Raw genomic sequence first — 17,561 nt, 5'->3', positions numbered from 1 at the left:
CTCCCTCACCGAATCTGACTATGGCTTTCCATTGTATTTTTTATTTGACATTGAATTCTTCATTTCTAATAGCTTGGTTTTATTTCTCTTCAATGTCTATGTCTCCCAGTAGAATTTGTCATCCATGTCATGTATGGATTTTTTTAACTCATGTGTTTGCTTCTCTGTATTTTTGATTATTTATGATCATCCTTTTGAATCTCCTCTTTCAGGCATTTCATCAATCTCTTTGTCTTCACATTCTAACCTGAAGAGATGTTATGTTCATTTTGGGGAGCCATATTGTCTTCCTTGTTCTTGTTGTATTTCTACATTTAATTTTTAGGCATCTGTGAAAACACTTTATGTTTTTTCTACTCTTTAGGCTTTTATCTTTGCAATGTACCCCTGTCACTTAATGGAATACTGCTCCTTCAGCAGATATCCAGAGATGTGTGCTGGCTGGGGCCAGGGAGCTCTGGCCAATGCTCAGGGTGGGGCAAGGGTCACAGGACACCCAACTTGGACATGGTAGATCTGCTCTAGTGTTAGCAGAAGGAAGGGTGTGATCACATTGGTTAGAGTGATCACAATCTCCCCCTGTTCTCTGTGAAAGTGAACCAAGTGCCCAGGGTGAGCCCACAGTGCCCATGCACCCCATGAACTCAGACACATGAACCACACAAAAGATCTGTACCCCCCTTGGTGTGAGCATGGAGCCCTCTGAGGTGATCCAACCCCAGCACTCAGGGAACTCTGACCCTCTGAAGCCAGACCCAGCAATTGATCCCAAAGCCAACTGCACCCCATTCCCTATTGCAAAGGATTCCCACAATCATAGGATGCAGGCAGTAGCGGATCTACTCTCAACCACCCAAGCCTCTCCATTGATGGAGAGAACCATGGCATTCCCAGACCCAGATGCCTGCCACAGAGGTCGGCTTAGTGTTCTGCCTTGGCAAGTTGAGTCTGGTACCTTGATAGAGGGAGGGGGGAGCATACCTCACTGGCCAATGTGGTCACTATTTTCATCTTCAATTTTCTAGGCCAGACTTAAAGTCAGTGGGGACTACAGATTGGTCCCTCTGGTAAAATTCCCCCAATCCTGCCTGGGCTGAAGTATCGTTCACTCACCTTATTAAGATGTTCTTTCCTCCCTGCTGGTCCACAGCTGCCTTGGTGGAGGTTTGGAAGGAAACCAATGCACTCTCCCTTCATGGGGCTAGGTGGACACCCTGCCTCCCCCACCCAGCTAGCATTTCGGACCAAACTCAAAGTCAATGGGGACCATGAGGTCCTCCGGAAATATCACCAAAGAAACAGGCTGGTTCCTTTCACCACTGGCTGTGGGAGTCACTGGTGGTGACCCACTCACTGCTGCATGATTGTACCCTCTCTGCTGTTCCATGCCATCTCTCTTTTTTTCTGTATAGTTTCCACTGCAAATTTCTCTCCAACCATCCCCTGGGAATGCTGCTTTTTTTCTTTTATTATATCCCATGATCAAAATTAGCATGTCTTCTCCTTATTCAGCCATCTTGGATCTCTCAAGATAACATTTCTTCTTTTTATGATTTAATCACTTACTTGAAAGAGTTAGAGAGAGAGAGAGAGAGAATCTTCCACATGCTTGTTCACTGCCCAGATGGCCACAATGGCTGGAATTGGGCCACACTGAAGGCAGGAGCTAGGAGCTTCTTCCAGGACTCCCAAATGGGTAGCAGCTGCCAAAAGTCATCTTCCAGGGTTTTTTCCATAAAGGGAATTTATACCCCTTTTATATATTTATATATATATATATACATTTATATAAAAGGGGTATAAATTATATATATTTTATATATATTATATATATTTATATAAAGGGGTATAAATTCCATTTGTTCACCTCTTTTTTGAAAAGGTGTTTGTTTCTGGGAGTATCAAGCACTGCTTCTCACTATAAGTGATTGCTTTGGAAATCTAACAATCCTGGTCAAAGCAGATTCCTCAGACTTTACAGAAAATTATAACCTGGTGCTGGGATAAAGTATTAAGAGTTAGATCTTGGGAACACAAGCAAGCCTGTGGGGAAGGAGTAATAAAGACTGATTAGACTTGATGTTTAACCTGGTGTCTCGGGAACATAGAATCAGCAAGAGAGAATTAATTGCTATGCAGAGGGATGTCCCACAGGGCAATAATGAGCTCAGGGTTGGAGTACAAGGGGGAAATGTGCCCAGGGGAAGGAGATGCAGGGAGCTGTAAATATCTCTTCTGCTGTTGTCAACCCTGGACTGGACAGAGTGCGGTGGTTGCTTTAGGAGACTTGCATATGACTCAGGGATTAATGCTTCACTCCCTCCTGCTGTCTTCTCTGGGAGAGAGCTTCAGTCTCCATCATCAACCATCCAGGGAGGCATTTCAGACTTCCACACAGAGACCATCCTCTCAGAGAACCCATCCAGGTGAGCCCAAGGACCCACTGGTACTGCAGGCAAGGTTTAGAGAGAATGGAAGCCATGAGTATTTACCTGCAGTCACCTGAGAGCCAGTTCATCCCAAGTCACAGCTGAGAGACTGCTGTGAGTGTTTGCTTTATGGCTTAGCCAGTTTAAATATTTACTTTTTATGATGTTAAAGTGGAAATTGTTGAACACAGTGATGCAGAGGGGTATTGCTGACAACTGATTGCAATGCAAGAAGGAATGGGAGGCTTAAAGTGATTTCCTTAAAAAAATCACAAGGGACTTCATCAAATTTTTGGAAAAGTGGAATTGGGAGGTAATATATTGTGGTGTAAAAATTTTTGCATGAATGTATTGTTTTTCAGAGCACCTGTTTTGCATGAAATCATGATGTCCCAATGTATGTTAAGGGCTTCAAGAATCAGTAAGAGATATCGAATATTTTTCTGTAGAGGATCAGACAGTGAAATGAAGCCATTGGTTAATTCTGAGATGCTTCACTGTTTCAAAAATATCTTTAAAAATTTTAAATGTTCTTTTAGTTTTATTTGAAAGACACACACATACACACACAAACACACATGCAGATGTTTCATCTGATGGTTCACTCCCCAAAAGTTTGTAATACTCAATGCTTAAGCAGGCTGAAGCTTAGAGCCCAGAACTCAACCCAGGTTTCTGATGTAGGTGGCAGGGTCCCAAGTACTTGAACCATCAGCTGATGCCCTCCTAAGGTATGCAATTGAGGAAGCTCTACTGGAAGTGGATTCAGGGACCCTTGGATGTGAGCATCCAAGAGGCATTGTAACAGCTGCACCAAATGCCTGTACCTGCTGGAGCTCCATTTGTTTTGCTGTTTTATTATCCTATGCTCATTGTCTAGGATTACAAACATCTCAATACATTTCTCCATTTCATTGCTTCTCTATGGATATTTTTGTCACAGATATTATTTTATATATATTTATATTATATTATTTTATATTATTTCAGATCAAAGTATTCATAAGTTTAATTACTAACCCATATTCATACCATTTAATTATGTGGATATTATATCTTATTAATGTTTGATGCTCAGTTCAATTTTATTTTATGTAGTTGTCTTTTTTTATCAGACAGAGTTAGACAGTGAGACAGTGAGAGAGAGAGAGAGAGGTCTTCCTTCCATTGGTTCATCCCCCAAATGGCCGCTAAGGCCGGCACGATGGGCCGATCCAAAGCCAGGAGCCAGGTGCTTCCTCCTGGTCTCCCATGTGGGTGCAGGACCCAAGGACTTGGGCCATCCTCCACTGCCTTCCCAGGCCACAGCAGAGAGCTGGATTGGAATAGGAGCAACTGGGACAGAATCTGGCATCCTACCAGGGCTAGAACCTGGGGTGCTGGTGCCGCAGGTGGAGGATTAGCCAAGAGAGCCGTGGCACCAGCCTTATAGTTGTCTTTTAAAAAAAAGGTTTATTGATTTTATTTGAACAGGAGAGTTAGAGAGGCAGAGGCAGAGAGAGGCAGAGAGAGAGAGAGAGAGGTCTTCCATTCACTGGTTCACTCTGCAACAGCTGGTGTTGAGCTGATCTGAAGCCAGGAGTTTCTTCCAAGTCTCACATGTGGGTGCAGGGGCCCAAGGACTTGGGCCATCATCTACTGCTTTCCCAGGCCATAGCAGAGAGCTGGATTGGAAATGAAGCAGCCAGGACTCAAACTGGCACCTATTTGGGATGCCAGCACTGCAGGCAGTGGATTTACACTCACTGATTAGTTCTCAAAATGCTTGCAGTAGCCAGGACTGCAGTAGACTGAAGCCAGGAGCTAGAAACACAATCTGAGTCTCCCATGTGCATGGCAGTGACAACACTCTTAAGCCATCACTGACTATCTCTGTCAGTGGCACTGGAATTAGCAGCAGAGCCCAGACTTGAGCCAAGGCATGCAGATGTTGAATGTGGAAGCCCCAGGTGGTGTCTTAACCCCTACAAGAAATGCCCTCGCCACCATCCTCTTTATTCCACAACTTCACATTTCCTTCCTTTCCTGCACAATGCATGCATGTTCACACAGCTCTGTGACAATACAGAGTAGATGAAGCAGGTGAATTCTCACAAGATACAGGTGAAGACCAAGTGCCATGTTGATGCAGGCCAGCCACACCTGTTGAATGGAACCTGAAGGAGGGAGTGGGAATGAAAAGAGGGACAAGGGCGCAGAGAATGGAGCCAAAAGTCTGATCAAGGTTCGTTTATTCCAGCATCTCAGTGATATTTTATACATAACCAGCTGCGGCTCAAGACAACACAGAAGTTAACAACACAGGCAAGCAACTTATCAGGATTTCTGCAACACAATCATGACATAGTTAATTTTAGTGGAGTGTTTCTTGTTTGATCATTCTCCTAGAGCATGGGAATAGGTGACTTTTTTTCACCCCAGGAATTCCACAAGCCAAGACTGACCTTGGCTTGTCTATGACTTGTTTATGGGCTGCCTACACCATGTAATCAATGTGCTAAGGACATAATGGCCCCAGGGATAACACTCTGCATGTCCTGTTCAGTGTAGAATGGTCAGAGCTGCTGTGCAGGACTTTACAGAGTATGGTCTGGGGAGGCCTTTACATTCTGGACAAAGAAGGGAAGGGGGACTTGAGCACACTCTGGAGTTTTGTCAAAAAGAGAGCTGAATTCAAATCCCAGAGCAGGCATTGTGGACACCTGCATCCCTAATAGGAGGAGCTAGGTTCAAGTATTGCCTCTGCTTCCAATTCCAGCTCCCTCCTAATGCACAGCCTGGGAGGCAGCAGGTGATGGCTCAAGTGCTTGGGTCCCTGCCACCCACATGGGAGACTCAGATGGAGTCCTGGTAACCTGCCTTCTGACTGGCCCAGCACCAGCTGTAGTGGGCATTTAGTGAGTGAACAAGCATCTGGGAGAATATTCTCTCTCTCTATCTCTTTTTCTCTCTCTCTCTCTCTCTCTCTCTCTCTCCCTCTACCTCTCCCCACCCCATTGTAAATAACAAGGTCATATTATTTTGAATAATTTGTCTTGGATAATAAAAAAAGACATCAGACAAGAACATTGAGAAATGTACCTGACTCACCTGCTGTTGGATCTTATAAAACCCATTGAAGTTGGTCTTTCTGTGCCTGGCTATTTTACAGAAAGAAAAGCACCCATTAGCTTTTACTCTGCAGTCCATACAAAAATTGACCTCAAAGAAGCAGAGGTAGAGGAGTGGCCAGCAGGCCATAGGAAGGGTAGGGGCAGAGATTGAAAGCCTTGGTCACCGGCTCTGTGGCTCATTAGGCTAATCCTCCGCCTGCGGTGCCAGCACGTCTGGTTCTAGTCACAGTTGGGGTGCTGGTTCTGTCCCGGTTGCTCCTCTTCCAGTCCAGCTCTCTGTTGTGGCCTGGGAGGGCAGTGGAAGATGGCTCAAGTGCTTGGGCCCTGCACCCACATGGGAGACCAGGTAGAAGCACCTGACTCCTGGCTTCGGATCGGTACAGCACGCTACCCTTAGCGGCCATTTGGGGGGTGAACCAATGGAAGGAAGAGCTTTCTCTCTGTCTCTCTCTCTGTCTCTCTCTCTCTCTCTCTCACTGTCTAAATCCACCTGTCAAAAAAATTAATAAATAGGACCGGCACCGCGGCTCATTAGGCTAATCCTCTGCCTAGCGGCGCTGGCACACTGGGTTCTAGTCCCGGTCAGGGCGCCGGATTCTGTCCCGGTTGCCCCTCTTCCAGGCCAGCTCTCTGCTGTGGCCAGGGAGTGCAGTGGAGGATGGCCCAGGTGCTTGGGCCCTGCACCCCATGGGAGACCAGGAAAAGCACCTGGCTCCTGGCTCCTGCCATCGGATCAGCGCGGTGTGCCGGTCGCAGCACGCCAGCCACGGCGGCCATTGGAGGGTGAACCAACGGCAAAGGAAGACTTTTCTCTCTGTCTCTCTCTCTCACTGTCCACTCTGCCTGTCAAAAAAAATTAATAAATAATAAATAAATTTTAAAAAAAGAAAGCCTTGGTCACTGGGGGCAGATTTGCAGTTAGGTAGGAGGGGTGAGTGTGATTCCCTATTTCAAGACCTGTAGGATGTTGAGGGTTAACAATAATGACAATGAATTCTGAACTTAAACATTGCTAGAAGAGGGTATTTTGAATATTCTCATCATAAGAATGATATTATCCTGTATCAAGACATGGTATTTTACCCATAAAAGTATACATCATCTAAGTGCATTTGCTGTACAGTGAAATTGCCATTTTTCATTTGATTGTTTTAGCTCTTGCCTACATTCCTGCAGACCTGTGAACTTCTTACTTTTCACCTGCTGAACTGTTTGTTTAGGGGAGCATTAAGCCTTGACTATAAGGGAAAGTGAAAAAGTGTTAACTCAAGAAAGTAAAAAATGGAAAAATAAAACTTTGAAAAGTTGGTCCAATCAATATGGAAAAAATGCAGGGAAAGCAACCCCAACATTTTCTGTAAAAATGTCCTGACGTGTTGCTCTCTGTGGGTTTCCCCGTGTGAGTGTTTAGTTCTTGCTGTCTTCCCCCACACACACACACACAGAGGAGTCTCAGCACCTGAAGGACGTCTTCCTACTTTCCTTAGAGGGTGTTTGTGTCCTCTGCTGGCTGCTGCTGGTCTCTGAGGCCATCCTGGGAGTTGGAAGGGTGCCAGGGCCAGGAGCTCGTTATTCCTCAGAGTCTCTCAGGAGCTACCTGAGCTTGTTAGTACTTTCCCCACTGGGGCCACTGAATCCCTCACTTTTGGCTCAGGGAGCATTTATTTTTCACTTTTGCAAACATGGGCAGATTGTGGCCCCAGAGCACATAGGCAGGGGAGAAGCACAGGTTGGATTTCTGGATACTGTTTGTACATCCTATGGAAAAGGAACATTTGACATTAATGGTGTGTCTGGTACATGCCAATTTCTGATGTTGTGGCTGGGGTGAGAAAAACACTGGATCAGCTACAGGAGGCCATGGCATGTGGTACGTACATGTGTGCACCTGTGTTGGTGTGCACGTGTGTATGTATGTGTGTTGTGTGTGCATGCATGTGGTTTGCATGTGTGGGTAGGTGTGTATATGTGTGTGTACTTGTGCATGTGTGTATGAGTGTGTGCACATGTGTGTGTGTGGGTGGATGTGTGTTTGTTCAGCAATGAGATCAGATTTCAGAGAAATTGGACCTGAGCTCAATAGAAGGGTACCTCAAGATGTCCATGGAAAAATAGAATTAAAGGATGGCTTAATTTTGGTGCAAAAAGCCTTGGAATCTAGGCCTAGTTTGTTCATACTGTGCATTTTTTTAGAAAAAATTCTTCCTTGTATTGACCTCCCTTCCTGTTTATTTAAAGGGCAGGGGGACAGAGACAAAGAAGGAATCTTTCCATCCACTGGTTCACTTCCCCAGTGCCTGCATCAGTAGATTCTGGGCCAGGCAGAAGCCTGGAGCTCCATCTGAGTCTCCCCCGTGTGTGGCAGCAACACAAACACTTGATCCCTCATCTGCTGCCTCCCAGGGTGTGCAACTGCAGGGAGCTGGGTTGGCCTCAGAGCCTAGATTCACACCCAGGGACTCTCCTTTAGGATTGGGTTCTCAATCAGCTTCTGAACGGCTGCACCACATGCCCAGCCCCAGGCTATGCATTCTTCATAGAGCTTTTGGAAGGACTCTCAATGCACACATTTCAACTGTGTTTGCCTCAAAGTAGGTTTAACTCTTAATTCCATTTCTTCAGAAGTTCCTGAGTGGGCTTGCGTGTGTCAAGGGATGAGAATAGGGTTCAGAGGAAGGGGACCTGAACTCCATGTCCTCCCAGATGGAGGCCAGAATGCAGAAGAACAGACAGAGCTGGGGAGGAGGAGATGCCATCCGTCCCTGGGCAATAATACAGCCAGGTTTACATCAAGTGCAAGGCAGCGACAGTTGTGCCCAGGGACTCCTGATGTCTTCAGGTCTGAGCAGCGATGAGGACCCTCTGTTTTTCACCACTCTGTGAACTCCTCACTCATCATTTTCCCTCCCACACACTCCACCCCCACCCCAGCACAGCTGCTTCCTTGTCATCCTGGGACAACCAGAACCAGCACCCATGTGGGAGGCCTGGCGTGAGTTCTGGGATCCTGCCTGAGACCTGGCCCAGCTCCCAGTGCTGAGAGCCTCTGGGCAGTGAACCAGTGGTGGAAGATTGATGTCAGTGCTGGAGGAAGGCTGAGAGTAGGACAGCAATTACTGATCAGAAATGGCCCAGGGACATCCTGCAGGGAGCAGATTTTAGACAACCTATAGGGATCCAGGACCTTACTGGGGAAATAAATGGTGGCATTTCTGACAGATTAAAATCACATGATGGTGCTATTTTTCTTTTCTTTTTCTGTTAGCCACATGGAGCCTGGGAATGGGACTCAGATAATTGAATTTCTTCTCCTGGGATTCTCAGAGGACCCAGAGCTGCAGCCCCTCATATTTGGGCTCTTCCTCTCCATGTACCTGGTCACTGTGGCTGGAAACCTGCTCATCGTCCTGGCCATCCTCTCAGACCCCCACCTCCACACGCCCATGTACTTCTTCCTCTCCAACCTGTCCTTGGTGGATGTCTGCTTCACCTCCACCACCGTCCCCAAGATGCTGGTGAACATCCAGATGCAGAGCAAAGCCATCAGCTATGCAGGCTGCATCACCCAGATATATTTCTTCATACTCTTTGGAGTTTTGGACAACTTCCTCCTGACCGTGATGGCCTATGACAGGTTTGTGGCCATCTGCCACCCCCTGCACTACACGGTCATCATGAACCCCTGGCTCTGTGTGCAGCTGGTGCTGGTGTCCTGGGTCATCAGTGTCCTAAATTCCTTGTCACACAGCCTCCTGGTTCTGCAGCTGTCCTTCTGTGTACACCTGGAAATCCCCCACTTCTTCTGTGAACTGAACCAGGTGATCCAGATTGCCTGCTCTGACACCTTTCCTAACACCATGGTCATGTATTTTGCAGCAGGCTTGCTGTTCTGTGGCCCCCTGGCTGGGATCCTGTACTCCTATTCTAAGATCATCTCCTCCATCCATGCCATCCCCTCAGCTCAGGGGAAGTATAAGGCATTCTCCACCTGTGCATCTCACCTCTCCGTTGTCTCCTTATTTTATTGCACCTGCCTGGGTGTTTACTTTAGTTCCTCTGCTACCCACAACTCACACTCCACTGCCACAGCCTCGGTGATGTACAGCGTGGTCACCCCCATGCTGAACCCCTTCATCTACAGCCTAAGGAATAAAGACATGATGGGCGCACTGAAAAGAGTCTTCAGTGGGAAGCCATAAAACAACTCTCTTACAGGAAGTTTCCATGACTGCAGAGCCCTGAGTCTCAGTAATGGACATTGTAATGACTTAAAAATAATGCTTATTTATTCATGTTTGTTTATTTGAAAGGAAGAATGACAGTGACACAGACAGAGAGACAGAGAGAGAGGGGTATTCCATCTGTTGGTTCACTCCCTAAATGCCTTCAACAATCAAAGTTGGGCCAGATGCAAGTCAGGACGCAGGAACTCCATCTGTTCTCCCATGTTGGTGGCATGGTCTCACGTACTTGAGCCATACATTCATGGGAAGCTGCGTCATAAGGCAGAAATGGGGCCCAACCCCAGGCACTGTGGAATGGGTTGTGGGAGTCTTAAGGAGAGACTTAAGCCACTGTGTCACGTCTGCCCCAGTTATTGCAATTCATTTCTCAGATTATGCAAAGAGAAATTGCTCATTTAATTCTTTTCCAGTCTTATAAATTTGTTTAAATGATACTGCTTTATTGAATTAAAGCAACCACCCTTTAAGCTGTGTGCTCTCTCAAATAACACACAATATTTCTCCCCTTGTTGATTTTCCTACTTTCCCGGACGTTGTTTTTCCCTTGCTGTAGGTTTTTTCTATAGCAACGCAAGAATGGGTAAAGAGAAGACCGAAATAATGAGCTCCCCAGTGAACTCTCCACCAACTCTCCACCCCCGAACTTTCCACCAGCCCAGAGACAGTAGTTGTCCCAGAAAGTGCAGTTGAGTCTCCTTTTATAGTCCTCTTCCACCACTCTATGCTCCACTGCCCGCGTGCTGAGCACGCCGTTCTCCTCCAATCAGGGGTTGGATCAGGAATCAGCTAATTGAGGAAACAGCTGTGTAAGACTTGTTTACTCCCTCTCAGTGCCATGTTGTGGGAGCCGGGCCCTGCTTCCCACACTTTCCCAAAATTCTTCCCAATCTGATAGCATAAAGAATTGGGTGATTCCCATTCATCATACGCAGTTATGAATACATTTCTGCATTTCTGGTTCTGCAGTGACAATGATACTAGCCAGCTGAGGCCATTTATATAATTTTACAGTGGAGTAAATTCTACTGTGGCAGTTGTATACTATTCTACAATTATTCCTAAGCATACCTCTTGGTAACTACAGTTTCTTTTTTTTTTTTGGTCTTTTTCTGATCTTTTTTTAGAGGAAAGGTTTACTGTCAGTGGTGACAGTGGGGGGAGAATGTGAGAGAGTAAGAGAGAGAACTAGAACATAAGAGAGAGAGCGACCATGTGTTCAGCAACAGTTCCTGTTAAATATTTGCTGAGTGGTGGGCAGGGAATTAGGAACAGTGAATCACATTAGGCTGGGGGTGGAGCTGACACCTGTGGTTGAGCTATGTGGTAGTTACCAGCATTTTTTTCCCAAATGTCTGTTGGCCATTTGAGCTGCATCCTTTGAAAATTGCCTGTTCATAGCCTTTGCCCATTTCTTATGTGGATTATTTGCTTTGTTGTTAGTGAGTTTCTTGAGCTCTTTATAGATTCCGGATATTAAATCTTTATCAGTTTTATAGTTTGCAAATATTGTCTCCCATTCTGTTGGTTGCCTCTTCACTTTGCTGAGTGTTTTCTTTGCAGTGCAGCTTCTCAGCTTGATGTAATACCATTTGTCTACTTTGACTTTGATTGTCTGTGCCTCTGGGGTCTTTTCCAAGAAGTCTTTGCCTATTCTAATGTCTTGTAGAGTTTCCCCCAATGTTCTCCCTTAATAAATGATGGTATCAGGTCATAGGTTTAGACCTTTGATCCATTTTGTTTTGATTTTTGTATAAGGTATAAGGTAAGGGGTCTTGCTTTATAATTCTGCATGTGAATATCCAGTTTTCCCAGCACCGTTTGTGGAAGAAACTGTCCTTTATCCAAAGAGCGATTTTAGTTTGTTTGTCAAAGATTAATTGATTGTAGATGTGTGGGTTAATTTCATGGGTTTCTGTTCTGTTCCATTGGTCTACTTGTCTATTTTTGTGCCAGTACCAGGCTGTTTAGATTATAACTGCCCTGAAGTAGGTTGAAGTCTGGTATTGTGATGCCTCCAAATTTGTGTTTATTGTTTGAGATTGCTTCAGCTATTCAGGGTCTCTTGCATCTCCTGATGAATTTTAGGGTCATTGTTTTTCAGATATGAGAAGAATGTCCTTGGTATTTTCATTGGGATTGCATTGAATCATAAATCACTTTGGGCTATATACATTGTGATGGTATTAATTCTTTTAATTTATGAACATAGAAGATTTTTCCATTTTTGTGTCTTCTTTTTCTATTAAAATATTTTATAATTTTGAAATTTTCAAATTTCTTTTGTTAAATTTATCCCAAGGTCTTTAATTTTTTATAGCTATTGTTAATGGGATTGATCTTAGAAGTTTTTTCTCAGACATGGCGTCATTGTTTGTGTTTACAAAGACTGTTGATTTTTGTTTGCTTATTTTTATTTCCTGCAACTTTAACAAACTCTCTTCTGAGTTCCAATAATCTCTTAGTGGGGTCTTTTGGTTCTCTTATGTGTAGGGTTATGTCTCCTACAAACAGGCATAATTTGACTTCCTCTTTTTTAAGTTACATCCTTTTAATTTTCTTTTTTTTTTCGCTTAGGCTCTAGTTAAACATTCCAGAGCTGTATTGGACAGTAATGGTGAAAGTGAATATCCCTTTCTGGCTCTGCACCTTAGTGGAAGGCTTCCAACTTTCCCCCATTAAATATGATGCAGGCCATGGGTTTGTCATAAATTGCATTGATTGTGTTGAGGAATGGTCCTTCTATACCCAATTTGCTTAAGGTTTCAACATGAAAAGATATTGCATGTTATCAAATGCTTTCTCTGCATTTATTGAGGTAGTCATATAGTTTTTATTCCTTAATTTATGTGATTTATCACATTTATCGATTTACATATGTTGAACCATCCCTGCATACCAGGGAAATATAAATCAATGTTGGAGTCGGTGCCATGGCTCACTTGGCTAATCCTCTCCCTGTGGTGCTGGCACCTCAGGTTCTAGTCCTGGTTGGGGTGCCAGGTACTAGTCCCAGTTGCTCCTCTTCCAGTCCAGCTCTCTGCTGTGGTCTGGGAAGGCAGTGGAGGATGGCCCAATTTCTTGGGCCCTGCACCCACATGGGAGACCAGGAGGAAGCACCTGGCTCCTGGCTTCAGATTGGCACAGCACCAGCTGTGGCGTTTATTAGGGGAGTGAACCAATGGAAGAAAGACCTTTCTCTATGTTTCTCTCTCACTGTCTATAACTCTCTTTCTCTCTCTCACACTGTCTAACTCTGCCTGGCAAATAAATAAAAAAATAAATGTATGTATGTATGTTGGAAATATGTGTCAAACGTGATATCTGGCCAGCACTGTGGCTCACTAGGCTAATCCTCTGCCTTGTGGTGCTGGCACACCAGGTTCTAATCCTGGTCAGGGCGCCGGATTCTGTCCCGGTTGCCCCTCTTACAGGCCAGCTCTCTGCTGTGGCCAGGGACTGCAGTGGAGGATGGCCCAAGTACTTGGGCCCTGCACCCCATGGGAGACCAGGATAAGTACCTGGCTCCTGCCATCGGATCAGCACAGTGCGCTGGCCATAGCGCGCCGACCGCGGCAGACATTGGAAGGTGAACCAACAGCAAAAGGAAGACCTTTCTCTCTGTCTCTCTCTCTCACTGTCCACTCTGCCTGTCAAAAAAAACTGATATCTAAAGGGACTGGTGTTGTGGTGCAGAGGGTTAATCTGCTATGGGCAGCACCAGCATCCTGTATGAGCACAGGTTCAAATCCCAGCTGCTCTGCTTCCTACCAAGCTCCCTGTCTATGTGCCTGGGAAAGCAGCAGAGATGGACAAAGTACTTGGGCCCCTGACATCCCAATGGGAAACCTGCAAGGACTTCAGTGCTCCTGACTTCAGATTGGTCTAACCTAAGTCATTTTAGCCATTTGGAAAGTGAACCAGTGGATGCAAAATATCTCTCTCTCTTTCTCTCTCTCTCCCTCCCTCCTGTGCTTCTGCCTCTCTGTAGCTCTGTCTTTCAAATACGTAAAGAAATAAATCTTTAAAAAAAAAAACACAAATTCTAAATCCCTGGGACATGTTAGACCTGCAGCTTCAGAACCTGCATGTGAACAAAATTCTCCAGAAATTCACATATGTGGAATGGAGTTCCTCAACCTCCCCATGGTGGTAGATCATTGAGGCTGGATCAGAAGTGGAGTAGCTGGGACTTGAACTGGCATCCATATGAGATGCTGGCACTCAGGTGGCAGCTTTACCTGCTACACGACAGTACCAGCCCCAAAAGAATCTAAAAATGAAAGATGACAATTAATATTGTTTCTTTGACAAATCGTATGGGAAGCATTGTCATGAAGAAATTATGTTTAGCTCTCATTTTTTAAAAGATGTATTTATTTATTTGAGAGAGAGAGAGAAATTTATATTTTACTTCCATTATCTCTCTCTTGCCACCACGCTCTCTGCCTATCAAGTTAGTAAACCAAAACTTTTTAAAGCCCAAATCTTTACATGACCTATGTGATCATTTACTGAATGGCTAACTTGAGGAACACCTGTAACGCAATGGCTGTTGCAGCCATGTGGGGAGTGAATCAGCAGACTGGAAGACCTGTCTCTCTATTTCTCCCTTCCTCTATCTTTGAAACTCTACCTTTCAAATAAATAAAATATATCTTAAAATATTTATTTACTTACTTATTTTAAAGGCAGAGTGACCAAGAAGAAGGGAGATACAGACAGAGAGAGTTCTCTATTCCTTGGTTAATTCCTCAAAGGGATGCAATAGCTTTGGTTGGACAAGGCTGAAGCCAGGAGCCTGGAACACCATCCAGGTCTCCACATTGGCATCAGGGGCCCAAGCACTTGAGCCATCACCTGCTGCCTTCCCAGGTGCCTTAGCAGGGAAATTATTCAAATGTGGAGCAGCTGGTACCAATATCCATACTTTCATTTGAGATGTCACAAACGCAACAACAGTTCAGCACGCATTCCCACGGGCTTACCCCTAAAGGTAAAGCTAAAAACCTGCCATTGTACTCCAAATCCCATTAAGCTGGGTGGTACTAATTCCATTTTACATGTTAAAATGATCATATTAGGTGTGTAATTGATCATATAGAAGGATTAAGTGTCAAAGGGATCATGTAGATAAAACCAATGTCTGGTAATAATAATACATAAAATTAAAAAGGAGAGAAGGGTCCAACATGGGAAGCAGTCCACACAGTGGACTAATAGAATGACAAATGCCCTAAAAAGCACTCTGAATTCAAAATCAGCCCATAAGTCACTTGGATCGGGCTAAAAAACATGAGATCATTTCATGTGTGGAAAGTCAAGACACTGTGGCAAAAAAAGATCTACATGAAGGATCTCTGTGAATGAGACCCCAGTGCAAAGAAGTGGCCATCAAAGAAGGATGTACTTTTCTCTGAAGGGAGGAGGACTTCCACTTTGCCTTTGGCCCTGTCTAAAAACTGGTGGAGTCTGTGGACTCAAAAGGCTTCCATAGCCTTGGCAGCTCATGACAAAAGCCTTGGGTGATCACTGACTTAATTTATAAGAGTGTCAATTGTTAAATCAACAACAGGAGTCACTGTGCACTTGCTCCTCATGTAGGACCTCTGTGCTTAATGAGTTGTACTACAAGAATTAACGGTGAAACCAATCTTCAAACAGTATTTTATACTTTGTGTGTCTTTGTGGGTGTAAACTGTTGAAATCTTTACTTAGTATAGAGTTGGTGTTCTGTATATAAAGTTAATTAAACATGAATATTCATTAAGAATTGGATGGGAGAGAGAGTAGTAGGTGGGCTGGGAGTGGGCATGGGAGGGCAGATATGGGGAGAAGAAACACTATATTCCTAAAAGCTGTACATATGAAATTTGTATTCATTAAATAAAAACTTTCTTGGGGATGGTGGTGGAGATGAAGTTGATGTCCATCAAGGACAGGTTGAATAGGAAGAAGTACATGGGCATGTGGAGGTGGGGGTCTGAGAGGATGGCCAGGATGATGAGCAAGTTCCCAGCCACAGTGACCAGGTATATGGAGAGGAAGAGCCCACATATGAGGGGCTGCAGTGCTGGGTCCTCTGATAATCCCAGAAGAAGAAATTCTGAAGGTTGAGTTTCAGTTCTCGATTCTATGAAGTGTCACTAACAGGAAAAATGACCTCTGGAATACTCACACAAACAGTCATGGTCAACACAGTGGAAAACCTAAACTCACAGTTTCCCATCATGATTTGAGCTCCATATTTGCAGGTGGTAGTCTTCTTGTTTAGGATAATGCTAATGCCATCACTGACCAGAAAATTTCTGCCCATCTCAATCCTTCCTAAGACATCTTTTTTCATGTTTTTAATGAGTAATGAGTAATTCCTTCATAATGTGAGCATGAGTAATGCCCATCTGCCCAGGGTCCACACAATTCTAGATGACTAGCAATGATGGAATGGAAAATGCAACACAGATGACACTCGAAACCCAGTGAGTCTATAGAAGGGTCATTTTTCCCCCAAAGAAACCTTTTATTTAATGAGTACAAATTTCATAAGACTAAATTTAGGAATATAGAGATTCTTTCCACCATACCTACCCTCCCACAGCCACTCCTACCCCACCTCCTCCTCCTTCTGACATTCCCAGTCCCATTCTCCATTAAGATTCATTTTCAATTAACTTTATACACAGAAGAACAGCTCCATAATAAGTAAAGATTTCAAAAATTTGCACAAATATACAAAATATAAAAACTTTTTGAGAGCAAGTTTGGTAGTTAATTCTCACAGTACAACTCATTAAGGAAAGAGGTCATACATGGGGAGTAAGTGCACAGTGACTCCTGTTGTTCATTTAACAATTAACACTCTTATGTATGATGCCAGTGATCACCCAAGGCTCTTGACATGAGCTTCCAAGGCTATGGCAGCCTTTTGAGTCCACAATATCTGTTAGTATTTAGGCAGGGCCATAAGCAAAGTGGAAGTTCTCTCCTCCCTTTAGAGAAGAGTACCTCCTTCAATGATGGCCCCTTCTTTCCACCAGGGTGTCACTCACAGAGATCCTTCAAGCACAATATATTTTTGACAGGAAGAGTTAGACAGTGAGAGAGAGAGAGAGAAAGTACCTCCTTCAATGATGGCCCCTTCTTTCCACCAGGGTGTCACTCACAGAGATCCTTCAAGCACAACATATTTTTGGACAGGAAGAGTAAGACAGAGAGAGAGAGAGAGAGAGAGAGAGAGAGAGAGAGAGAGAGAAAGGTCTTCCTTCCATTGGTTCACCCCCCAAATGGCCACTAAGGCTGGCACACTGCGCTGACCCGAAGCCAGGAGCCAGGTGCTTCCTCCTGGTCTCCCATGCAGGTGCAGGGCCCAAGCACTTGGGCCATCCTCCACTGCCTTCCCAGGCCACAGCAGAGAGCTGGACTGGAAGAGGAGCAACCGGGACTAGTACCCTGCACCCCAACTGGGACTAGAACCTGAGGTGCCGGCACCACAGGTGGAGGATTAGCCTAGTGAACCACAGCACCAGCCAGAACATATTTTTGTAGCAGTGTCTTGGCTTTCCATGCCTGAAATGCTCTCATGGGCTTTTTAGCCAGACCAGGAAGACTTGAAGTCTGATTCTGAGGTCAGAGTGCTACTTAAGGTGATTGTCATTCTTTGAGCCTGCTATGCAGACTGCTTTTCCCTTGTTGGAACATTGCCTCCTTTTTAGTTGTATTTGTTATTATTACCAGACACTTTATTTATATGATCCCTTTAACACTTAATCCTATCTATA

The 17,561-nt window shown here is 44.6% G+C and overlaps 1 protein-coding gene across 1 annotated transcript; it reads left to right on the top strand.

The window, feature by feature from the left end:
• Positions 1–8,811: 8,811 nt before the first annotated feature.
• LOC108175964 (olfactory receptor 7A17-like) lies at positions 8,812–9,741 on the top strand. The gene has a single exon (XM_017339238.3). It carries the CDS (start codon positions 8,812–8,814, stop codon positions 9,739–9,741), a length of 930 nt encoding a protein of 309 aa, XP_017194727.3.
• The last annotated feature ends 7,820 nt before the right edge of the window (positions 9,742–17,561 follow it).

The sequence above is a fragment of the Oryctolagus cuniculus genome, chromosome 16 (assembly GCF_964237555.1).
Source record: "Oryctolagus cuniculus chromosome 16, mOryCun1.1, whole genome shotgun sequence".
Classification (NCBI taxonomy): domain Eukaryota; kingdom Metazoa; phylum Chordata; class Mammalia; order Lagomorpha; family Leporidae; genus Oryctolagus; species Oryctolagus cuniculus.
The sequence above is the reverse complement of the archived record's forward strand: the minus strand, read 5'-3'. Positions and strand labels throughout refer to the sequence as shown.